This window comes from Bison bison, unplaced genomic scaffold (genome assembly GCF_000754665.1).
Source record: "Bison bison bison isolate TAMUID 2011002044 unplaced genomic scaffold, Bison_UMD1.0 scf7180017864279, whole genome shotgun sequence".
Taxonomy (NCBI): domain Eukaryota; kingdom Metazoa; phylum Chordata; class Mammalia; order Artiodactyla; family Bovidae; genus Bison; species Bison bison.
Window position 1 is genome coordinate 4,726,936 of NW_011494851.1, and position 12,535 is coordinate 4,739,470.

The 12,535-nt window shown below is 42.3% G+C and overlaps 1 protein-coding gene and 1 pseudogene across 1 annotated transcript in view; one reads left to right on the plus strand and one right to left on the minus strand.

Annotated features, from left to right (window-relative positions):
- LOC104995188 (transmembrane protease serine 11E-like) overlaps window positions 1–12,535 on the minus strand; it is a 52,209-nt gene that overhangs the window by 17,964 nt on the left and 21,710 nt on the right. Inside the window, exon 4 of the mRNA XM_010848914.1 lies at window positions 12,100–12,167. Coding sequence (XP_010847216.1) covers window positions 12,100–12,167 — 68 coding nt within the window. The remainder of the gene's footprint in view (window positions 1–12,099; window positions 12,168–12,535) is intronic.
- On the plus strand, window positions 1,403–6,084 carry LOC104995182 (annotated as a pseudogene).

The window sequence follows — 12,535 nt, forward strand, 5'->3', positions numbered from 1 at the left end:
CCCATCCTGAACCCTCCACCCTCCTCCCTCCCCTCCCCTCCCTCTGGGTCGTCCCAGTGCACCAGCCCCAAGCATCCAGTACCGTGCATCGAAACTGGACTGGCGATTCATTTCATACATAATATTATACATGTTTCAATGCTATTCTCCCAAATCTCCCCACCCTCTCCCTCTCCCACAGAGTCCATAAGACTGATCTATACATCGGTGTCTCTTTTGCTGTCTCGTACACAGGGTTATTGTTTCCATCTTTCTAAATTCCATATATATGCATTAGTATACTGTATTGGTGTTTTTCTTTCTGGCTTACTTCACTCTGTATAATAGGTTCCAGTTTCATCCATCTCATTAGAACTGATTCAAATGTATTCTTTTTAATGGCTGAGTAATACTCCATTGTGTATATGTACCACAGCTTTCTTATCCATTCATCTGCTGACAGGCATCTAGGTTGCTTCCATGTACTGGCTATTATAAACAGTGCTGCGATGAACATTGGGGTACACGTGTCTCTTTCCCTTCTGGTTTCCTCAGTGTGTATGCCCAGCAGTGGGATTGCTGGATCATAAGGCAGTTCTATTTTCAGTTTTTTAAGGAATCTCCACACTGTTCTCCAATCACAGCAGGATCCTCTATGACCCACCTCCCAGAATATTGGAAATAAAAGCAAAAATAAACAAATGGGACCTAATTAACCTTAAAAGCTTCTGTACAACAAAGGAAACTATTAGCAAGGTGAAAAGGCAGCCTTCAGAATGGGAGAAAATAATAGCAAATGAAGCAACGGACAAACAACTAATCTCAAAAATATACAAGCAACTCCTACAGCTCAACTCCAGAAAAATAAATGACCCAATCAAAAAATGGGCCAAAGAACTAAATAGACATTTCTCCAAAGAAGACATACAGATGGCTAACAAACACATGAAAAGATGCTCAACATGACTCATTATCAGAGAAATGCAAATCAAAACCACTATGAGGTACCATTTCAAACCAGTCAGAATGGCTGTGACCCATAAGTCTACAAGCAATAAATGCTGGAGAGGGTGTGGAGAAAAGGGAACCCTCTTACACTGTTGGTGGAGATGAGTTTTTTTCTTCCTGCTTCACTATCTTGAACCAGAACCCCAAAGAATCTTACTCCTCACACATATGCTGTATCAACTTCTGTGCTCCCAAACTGTAGGTAGGAATACCAACTAGAATTCATTTTTGCAAGGTGGTTTATCTATTATAAATTTGATTGTCTATCCTCTCTGATGCAGCATGTCTACTCTTAGAAGTTTAATCTTCAAAATACACTCTTTTGATGCAAGGAGATATGTATACATACAGCATCTTAACTTTATCTTTAAATCAAAAAAATATTATAACAACCCAAGTGCCCATCAAAAGGGCAATGGCTAAATCAATTTTGACATACACTTGTAGTGAAAAACTATATAGCCAGCTAAATCAATATGCAGTCGTTGGGAAAATATTAAAAGTAAATTACTAACAAGATGTGTTGGGTGGCCATATGCAGGCCAAAGAGTCCTTCCTCCTACTGGGGCTCTTGGTGTCACTGTGACCAGCGAGCTGGACATCTTCATGGGGAACATGACCCTCATCAACGAGGATGTGTATTACCTCTGGCTGGATAGTGATTTGGTGAGTGGCGCAGTGGCCCTGAGGGTGTGCTTGCTGGGGAATCCTGAAGCAGCCTGGTGCCACAGCAGCGATGCTCCAGAGAGACACCATGGACCACTACGGTAATTTCCATGTGCTTGAGCACCTGCTCCATGCACCACCAAATCTGCGGCACCAGATCATCTTCCAGATCCTGCCCTTTTGACAGGCGCTGTTCATCTAGAGGGACTCTGCCTCTAACCAGGCCTTTGTGTGGGAGGCGCTGGGCAAGAATCTGTCCAAGGGCACCAAGAAAGACCTGGATGACTTAGGCATGAAAACCGGCATCACCCTCAAGAGCTACTGGAGACAGTCTGACAACTTTAAGCGAGTCTTCAAGGTGGTAGAGGAAATGAAGGGCTCCCCGATCGACAATCAGGAGGAGCTACCCCACACCCCCATGCCCAAGGCCAGGGGCGGCGGCTGGGAGGAGCAACCCCATGTTCAAGGAGCTGTGGCTGCATGGGGGCAGGAGGGCCTAGAGGAGCTATCCCACGTTGAAGGTCAGGAAGGGCGGCGTTTAGGAGATACCCCTTGTTCAAGGTAAGGAGCAACGGCTGTGCTTTGCTGGAGCAGCGGTGAAGAGATACCCAACGCCCAAGGTAAGAGAAACCCAAGTAAGACAGTAGGTGTTGCAAGAGGGCATCAGAGGGCAGACACACTGAAATCGTACTCACAGAAAACTAGTCAATCTAATCACACTAGGACCACAGCCTTGTCTAACTCAATGAAACTAAATCATGCCCATGGGGCAACCCAAGACAGGCGGGTCATGGTGGAGAGATCTGACAGAATGTGGTCCACTGGAGAAGGGAATGGCAAACCACTTCAGTATTCTTGCCTTGAGAACCCCATGAACAGTATGAAAAGGCAAAATGATAGGATGCTGAAAGAGGAACTCCCCAGGTCAGTAGGTGCCCAATATTCTACTGGAGATCAGTGGAGCAATAACTCCAGAAAGAATGAAGGGATGGAGCCAAAGCAAAAACAATCTCCAGCTGTGGATGCGACTGGTAATAGAAGCAAGGTCCCATGCTGTAAGGAGCAATATTGCATAGGAACCTGGAATGTCAGGTCCATGAATCAAGGCAAATTGGAAGTGGTCAAACAGGAGATGGCAAGAGTGAATGTCAACATTCTAGGAATCAGCGAACTGAAATGGACTGGAATGGGTGAATTTAACTCAGATGACCATTATATCTACTACTGTGGGCAAGAATCCCTTAGAAGAAATGGAGTAGCCATCATGGTCAACAAAAGAGTCCAAAATGCAGTACTTTGATGCAATCTCAAAAATGACAGAATGGTCTCTGTTCGTTTCCAAGGCAAACCATTCAATATCACAGTAATCCAAGTCTATGCCCCAACCAGTAACACTGAAGAAGCTGAAGTTGAACGGTTCTCTGAAGACTACAAGACCTTTTAGAACTAACACCCCAAAAAGATGTCCTTTTCATTATAGGGGACTGGAATGCAAAAGTAGAAAGTTAAGAAACACCTGGAGTAACAGGCAAATTTGGCCTTGGAATATGGAATGAAGCAGGGCAAAGACTAATAGAGTTTTGCCAAGAAAATGCACTGGTCATAACAAACACCCTCTTCCAACAACACAAGAGAAGACTCTACACATGGACATCACCAGATGGTCAACACCAAAATCAGATTGATTATATTCTTTGCAGCCAAAGATGGAGAAGCTCTATACAGTCAACAAAAACAAGACCAGGAGCTGACTGTGGCTCAGATCATGAACTCCTGATTACCAAATTCAGAACTTAAATTGAAGAAAATGAAGAAAACCAGTAGACCATTTTCAGGTATGACCTAAATCAAATCCCTTATGATTATACAGTGGAAGTGAGAAATAGATTTAAGGGCCTAGATCTGATAGATAGAGTGCCTGATGAACTATGGATGGAGGTTGTGACATTGTACAGGAGACAGTGATCAAGACTATCCCCATGGAAAAGAAATGCAAAAAAGCAAAATGGCTGTCTGGGGAGGCCTTACAAATAGCTGTGAAAAGAAGAGAAGTGAAAAGCAAAGGAGAAAAGGAAAGATACAAGCATCTGAATGCAGAGTTCCAAAGAATGGCAAGAAGAGATAAGAAAGCCTTCCTCAGCGATCAATGCAAAGAAATAGAGGAAAAAAACAGAATGGGAAAGACTAGAGATCTCTTCAAGAAAATTAGAGATACCAAGGGAACATTTCATGCAAAGATGGGCTCGATACAGGGCAGAAATGGTATGGACCTAACAGAAGGAGAAGATATCAAGAATACACAGAAGAACTGTTCAAAAAAGATCTTCACGACCCAGATAATCACAATGGTGTGATCACTGACCTAGAGCCAGACATCCTGGAATGTGAAGTCAAGTGGGCCTTAGAAAGCATCACTACGAACAAAGCTAGTGGAGGTGATGGAATTCCAGTGGAGCTATTTCAAATCCTGAAAGATGATGCTGTGAAAGTGCTGCACTTAATATGCCAGCAAATTTGGAAAACTCAGCAGTGGCCACAGGACTGGAAAAGGTCAGTTTTCATTCCAATCCCAAAGAATGGCAATGCCAAAGAATGCTCAAACGAATTGCACTCATCTCACACACTAGTAAAGTAATGCTCAAAATTCTCCAAGCCAGGCTTCAGCAATACGTGAACCGTGAACTTCCTGATGTTCAAGCTCGTTTTAGAAAAGGCAGAGGAACCAGAGATCAAATTGCCAACATCCGCTGGATCATGGAAAAAGCAAGAGAGTTCCAGAAAAACATCTATTTCTGCTTTATTGGCTATGCCAAAGCCTTTGACTGTGTGGATCACAATAAACTGTGGGAAATTCTTCAAGAGATGGGAATCCCAGACCACCTGACCTGCCGCCTGAGAAACCTATATGCAGGTCAGGAAGCAAAAGTTGGAACTGGACATGGAACAACAGACTGTTTCCAAATAGGAAAAGGAGTACATCAAGGCTGTATATTGTCACCCTGCTTATTTAACTTATATGCAGAGTACATCATGAGAAATGCTGGACTGAAAGAAACACATGCTGGAATCAAGATTTCCAGGAGAAATATCAATAACCTCAGATATGCAGATGACACCACCCTTATGGCAGAAAGTGAAGAGGAACTAAAAAGCCTCTTGATGAAAGTGAAAGTGGAGAGTGAAAAAGTTGGCTTGAAGCTCAACATTCAGAAAACGAACATCATGGCATCCGGTCCCACCACTCTATGGGAAATAGATGGGGAAACAGTGGAAACAGTGTCAGACTTTATTTTTCTGGGCTCTAAAGTCACTGCAGATGGTGACTGAAGCCATGAAATTAAAAGACACTTACTCCTTGGAAGGAAAGTTATGACCAACCTAGACAGCCTATTCAAAAGCAGAGACATTACTTTGCCAACAAAGGTTCGTCTAGTCAAGGCTATGGTTTTTCCAGTGAGCATGTATGGATGTGAGAGTTGGACTGTGAAGAAGGTTGAGCGCCGAAGAATTGATGCTTTTGAACTGTGGTGTTGGAGAAGACTCTTGAGAGTCCCTTGGACTGCAAGGAGATCCAACCAGTCCATTCTGAAGGAGATCAGCCCTGCGATTTCTTTGGAAGGAATCATGCTAAAGCTGAAACTCCAGTACTTTGGCCACCCCATGATAAAAGTTGACTCATTGGAAAAGACTCTGGTGCTGGGAGGGATTGGGGACAGGAGGAGAAGGGGACGACAAAGGATGAGATGGCTGGATGGCATCACTGACTCGATGGACATGAGTCTGAGTGAACTCCGGGAGTTGGTGATGGACAGGGAGGCCTGGCGTGCTGCGATTCATGGGGTCTCAAAGAGTCGGACACAACTGAGTGACTGATCTGAACTGAACTGAACTGGTCGACAACACCCAGCAGCACTTCCTCCTGTTTGAGCGACTGACCAGGGACTATGCAGCCATTGTCTTCTTTGCCAACAATCGCTTTGAGACAGGGAAGGAAAAAACTGCAGTCTCTGAGCTTTTGGGATTTTGCCTTCTGTGCTGAGTTCATGTTCTCGAACTGGACCCTCGGAGTTGTGGACTCCTGGGTGGATGACATGGATGTGGACTTAGAGGAGGAGAGTCTCCAGGACTTGAAGGAGATCAAACTGCCCTCTGGGGAAAGCTCTGTGTCTTTTCGAAGATGGAAGCCAGGTCCTGGGGGCTGGTGAATGTGGCCTCCAAGCTACCCACAATAAGGATGTCAGAGACCTGTTTGTGGACCTTGTGGAGAAGTTCATGGAACCCTGTGGCCCAGACCACTGGCCGTTGAATGACTAATCAGTGTTGTGCATTGGTCCACTCCCTGGGTGACTCTCGGCACCAGGCCCTCTGGGAGGGCTACATGGACACCCTCCCACCCTCCTTGGCTGCCTCCTGTGTCTCTATCATGACTGAGGCCACCGCCACACACTGACAATAAAGTTGCCATGACTTTGGAAAAAAAAAAGATGTGTTATTTCTGGGCATGAAACTATTAAAGAGGGGACTTTTGCTTTCTGTTTTTTTGTAATCTTGTGTTATTTGAATTTTACACAATTTTGTATTGCTTTTGTAATCTGGAAAAATAGAGCTTTAAAGGGATCATTGTTATATATCTCATCCCCCTTTTCACTGCCATAGCACCCCTATACATCCATTACTTACTCTTTTCTTCTTTCCCGTAAAGTACTCCTCTACTGGCTGTCTGAGAGAGACAAAAACAGCACCTCCCTCTACCCTAGCTATATGATTTACCTCACACCTTCGTATCACAGAAAACCTTCCTGAGTGGGTAAATTACTTTCTACCTCACATTTACTTCATTGCAGTCTACTTCCTCCCCTTCTGTTCAACTGAGTCATTTCTCTACTTGAACATTAATGACTTCCTCATTGACATTTCCCATGAATTCTTTCTAGTCATATTACTTGGTAGCTCAAGAATCTTGTCAATGCTGACCACTCCCTCACTAAAACTTTCTGTTATTAGCTTCAGTGGTGCCTCTCTTGACTCTTTGTTTTGCCTGCTTCCTTCCATGTCTATTTCCTAGTTTGCTATTTTTCTTCTATTTCCTTAAATATGTCATTCCTCAAGCTTTCTTCACGATCCTTTTTTTTCTTGCCTTACCCCTTTTCTGAGATATTCTGTTGACACCCACACTTTCTAATACTCTGAGTTGATGTTGAGCAAATTTATGTCTTCAACTCAGTTTCCATTTCCTCCCTTATATTAGACTCATATTTTGGGCTCATAGGATCACTTAGTATCTCAAATCAATATCTCTAAAGACTGACTTTATCTTTCCAACAAATTTGCACATCTTCATATTATGATAACAGAAGAAAGAATAACGAATAGAAAGATTTCTGGGATGAAGGGGTAAACAAATTAGAAAGTGATTCAGAAGATAGAATTGATTGTTGTTTTACAGTTGCTCAATCATGTCCAACTGACTCTGCAACCCCATGGACTGCAGCACGACTGGCTTCCCTGTCCTTCACCATCTCCCAGAGTTTGCTCAAACTTATGTCCACTGAGTTGGTGATGATATTTAACCATCTTGTTCTCTGTCATCCCCTTCTCCTCCTGCCTTTGATCTTTCCCAGCATCAGAGTCTTTTCCAGTGAGTCAGCTCTGCATCAGGTGGCCAAAGTATTGGAGCTTCAGCTTCAGCATCAGTCTTTCCAATGAATAATCAGGGTTTATTTCCTTTAGGATTGACTGGTTGATCTCCTTGCTGCCCAAAGGGAATCTCAAGATTCTTCTCTACCACAACAGTTCAAAGGCATCAATTCTTCAGCAGTCAACCTTTTTTATTGTCCAGTTCTCACATCCATACATGACTACTGGAAAAACCATAATATTGACTATATGGACCTTTGTAGGCATAGTAATGACTTTGCTTTTTAATACACTGTCTAGGTTTGTCTTTGCTTTAGTTGCAAGGAGCAATAGTTCCTCTCCAGTAGCATATTGGACCCCTCTGACCTGAGAGCTTCATCTTTCACTGTCATGTCTTTTTGCCTTTTCATACCATTCATGGGGTTCTTGAGGCAAGAACGCTGAAGTGGTTTGCCATTCCCTTCTCCAGTAGGCCACATTTTATCAGAACTCTCCACCATGACCCATCCATCTTGGGTGGCCCTACATGTCATGACTCATGGTTTCACTGAGTTAAGCAAAGTTGTGATCCATGATTCAGGTCTTCATTCTGTCTTCCCTCTGATGGATAAGATGCTTGTGCAAGTTTCTTGATGGGAGAGACTGGCTGTGGAGAAAACTGGGTCTTGTTCTGGTGGGCAAGGCTATGCTCACTAAGTCTTTAATCCAATTTTCTGCTGATGGTTGAGGCTGTGTAATGGCAGAAATGAAAGAAGCCTACACCTTGGAAGAAAAGCTATGACAAACTTAGACAGCATATTAAAAAGCAAAGATATTACCTTGCTGACAAAAGTCTGTAAGGTCAAATCTATGGTTTTCCCAGTAGTCATGTATGGATATGAGAATTGGACAATAAAGAACGCTGAGCATCAAAGAATTGATGCTTTTGAACTGTGGTGTTGGAAAAGACTTTTGAGAGTCCCTTGGACTGCAAGATCAAACCAGTCAATCCTAAAGGAAATCAGTCCTGAATATTCACTGGAAGGACTGATTCTGAAGCTGAAGCTCCAATCCTTTGGTCACCTGACGCAAAGAGCTGATTCATTGGAAAAGACCCTGATGCTGGGAAAGATTGAAGGTAGGATGAGAAGTGGACAACAGAGGATGAGATGGTTGGATGGCATCACTGACTCGATGAACATGAATTTGAGCAAGCTCCAGGAGTGGGTGAAGGACAGGGAAGCCTGGTGTGCTGCAGTCTATGTGGTCACAAAGAGTTGAACACAACTGAGTGACTGAACTGAACTGTACTGAATGGCAATAATGGTCACCTCCTTCAAAATGATTTATGCCAGCATGCCAGGCCTCCCAGAACTGTTGTAGTCAGTTCCCCTGACCCCACGACAGGCCACTGTTGACCCACACCTTCCCTGGAGACTCCCAAGCACACACAGGCAAGTCTGACTCATTCTCTTATGATGTCACTGCTCCTTTCTCCAGGGTCCTGGTGCACACAAGGTTTTATTTGTGTTCTCCAAGAGTCTCTGTTTCCCCAGTCCTGTAGAATTGGTAGAACTTAGTTATTCATGAAGTTCAAGGGGCCCAGGAAAGGGAGGAGCATGGGTGACTTCCAGGTTTCTTATTAGCATAATTAGGTTTTTCTTGAGTTTGAGAATTTTCTGTGAAACACCCACATGGAAGTGTGCATGGGCAAACATATATTTCTAGAACCAGGACAAAAATTTAGACTGGAGATAGAAACTTGGATTTCCATAGCCTAGGAAACCATGGTGTGAGTGAATGAAATCCCCTTGAGAGAATGAAAATTTGATAACTGGAGAAGCAGATAAAGATCCAAGAAAAAGGAATATTTTGAACATCAAAGAGTATGGAATTTTCAAGAGAAAGTGGGCAACTAAGTAACAGGTTGATGAGCAACTTGGAGCTTTTGTCATTGAAACACTGTTGGAAATAGCAGCTATTTTATTCTGGAAATTACAAATAATTCGTATGAAGATAATACTTTATTTTAAGATCCTCCTATATTATTTTGTTTTAAATGTTATGCCTTGGATTCTATTTATTGATGGTTGATGAAATTGAAGAAAGTGAAGAAAACCACTAGACCATTCAGGTATGACCTAAATCAAATCCCTTGTGACTATACAGAGGAAATGAGCAACAGATTTAAGGGACTAGATCTGATAGAGTGCTTGATGAACTGTGGACAGAAGTTCCTGATATTGTACAGGAGATAGGAATCAAGACCACCCACAAGAAAAAGAAATGCAAAAGGCACAATGGCTATCTGAGGAGGCCTTACAAATAGCTGCGAAAAGAAGGGAAGTGAAAAGGAAAGGAGAAAAGGAAAGATATACCCATTTGAATGCAGAGTTCCAAAGAATAGCAAGGAGAGATAAGGAAGACTTCCTCAGCAATCAATGCAAAGAAATAGAGGAAAACAACAGAATGGGAAAGACTAGAGATCTCTTCAAGAAAATTAGAGATACCAAGGGAACATTTCATGCAAAGATGGGCTCAATAAAGGACAGAAATGGTAGGGACCTAACAGAAGCAGAAGATATTAAGAAGAGGTGGCAAGAATACACAGAAGAACTGTACAAAAAAGATCTTCATGACCCAGATAATCATGATGGTGTCATCACTCACCTAGAGCCAGACATCCTGGAATGTGGAGTCAAGTGGCCCTTAGGAACCATAACTACGAACAAAGCTAGTGGAGGTGATGGAATTCCAGTGGAGCTATTTCAAATTCTGAAAGATGATGCTGTGAAAGTGCTGCACTCAATATGCCAGCAAATTTGGAAAACTCAGCAGTGGCCACAGGACTGGAAAAGGTCAGTTTTCATTCCAATCCCAAAGAAAGGCAATGCCAAAGAATGTTCAAAGTACCACACAATTGCACTCATCTCACATGCTAGTAAAGTAATGCTTAAAATTCTCCAAGCCAGGCTTCAGCAATATGTGAACCGTGAACTTCCAGATGTTCCAGCTGGTTTTAGAAAAGGCAGAGGAACCAGAGATCAAATTGCCAACATCTGCTGGACCATTGAAAAACAAGAGAGTTCCAGAAAAACATCTATTTCTGCTTTATTGACTATGCTAAAGCCTTTGACTGTGTGGATCACAATAAACTGTGGAAAATTCTGAAAGGATGGGAATCCCAGACCACCTGACCTGCCTCTTGAGATATCTGTATGCAGGTCAGGAAGCAACAGTTAGAACTGGACATGGAACAACAGACTGGTTCCAAATAGGAAAAGGAGTACATCAAGGCTGTATATTGTCACCCTGCTTATTTGACTTATATGCAGAGTACATCATGAGAAACGCTGGGCTGGAAGAAGCACAAGCTGGAATCAAGATTGCCAGAAGAAATATCAATAACCTCAGATATGCAGATGACACCACCCTTTAGGGCAGAAAGTGAAGAAGAACTAAAGAACCTCTTGATGAAAGTGAAAGTGGAGAGTGAAAAAGTTGGCTTAAAGCTGGACATTGAGAAAACTAAGATCATGGCATCCAGTCCCATCACTTCATGGCAAATGGATGGGGAAACAGTGGAAACAGTGTCAGACTTTATTTTTCTGGGCTCCAAAGTCACTGCAGATGGTGACTGCAGCCATGAAATTAAAAGACATTTACTCCTTGGGAGGAAAGTTATGACCAACCTAGACAGCATATTAAAAAGCAGAGACATTACTTTGTCAACAAAGGTCCGTCTAGTCAAGGCTATGGTTTTTCCAGTGGGCATGTATGGATGTGATAGTTGGACAATAAAGGGATCTGAATGCTAAAGAATTGATGCTTTTGAAATGGTGTTGGAGAAGACTCTTGAGAGTCCCTTGGACTACAAGGAGATCCAACAAGTCCATCCTAAAGGAATTCAGTCCTGAATATTCATTGGAAGGACTAATGTTGAAGCTGAAACTCCAATACTTTGGCCACCTGATGGGAAGAGATGACTCATTTGAAAAGACCCTGATGCTGAGAAAGATTGAGGGCAGGAGGAGAAAGGGAAGACAGAGGATGAGATGGTTGGATGGTATCACTGACTCCATGGACATGGGTTTGGGTGGACTCGGGAGTTGGTGATGGACAGGGAGGCCGGGCATGCTGCAGTTCCTGGGGTCACAAGGAGTCGGACACGACTGAGTGACTGAACTGAACTGAACTGATGAACAGATCTGAGATCTTAAATATTTATAGCAAAAAAAAAAAAAAAGAGTAAAATGAAAAGAAAGAAATATAGTAGGAAGGAGTACCAAGAAGAGAAAATAAAAAAACTCCTCTACTACACTATTTTACATAGGACACTTATTTGTTATTAAACCAAGAGATGTGGCTTAGGTCCCTATTTGTTCTAACTAGTTTCCTAAAGTCAAACAAGTCAAAAAACCCAATTCTATAATACAGCCACCAATAACACTTAGAATCTGCCTGCAGTGTAGGAGACCTGGGTTTGATCCCTGGTTTGGGAAGATCCCCTGGAGACAGGAAAGGTTACCCACTCCAGCATTCTCGCCTGGAGAATTCCATAAATTATACAATCCATGGCATTGCAAAGAGTCAGACATGACTGAGAGCCTTTCACTTTCATTTTTCCCTTAAAATCATCTTGCAAATTCTTTCTTTTGGATTTAAAGAATGAGTAAGGCACATTGTAACCCACGACTTAACACAGAACAGATACAAAATTAATCTGTTAAATTATATCACATATGAACAATTCAAACTATTTTTTACTGACCAGATTAACAGCTTTAGCTTCAAATTATAATCAGAAGTCAGTATTTTAGATCTACATACCTGAACTTGATAATGTGAGACTTGACAAATTTTCCCCTCAATGAAGATTTATGAAATGCATTTTTTACCTGTTCCAAAAATATTCAAAATATGTCAGCAAGGATAATTTTCTAAAATTCTGCAAACTGATTCAAAGCTTAAAACATTTTTAAAAACAAAACACACTGACCGACATTTCACAATTGCTGAACTTGAGGAGTCTCTTTTTGTACTCTGTTCAGTGATTTCAACTGAACTCTGACTTAAGAATTATATGAGCTGGAGAACCATAGGAGGGGGCTAGGAGTGATGTCTGCTGTGCTACACTTGGAAAGAGATAAAAGAGAGTAAACAGACTGGGTTTTGAAAAGCAAGAGAAGTATTCACTCTATGAGATAGAGACTTTTACTGTAGGTAGACAAAGGAAATGGAAAAAACTGTGGCAGGTGGTAGGTCA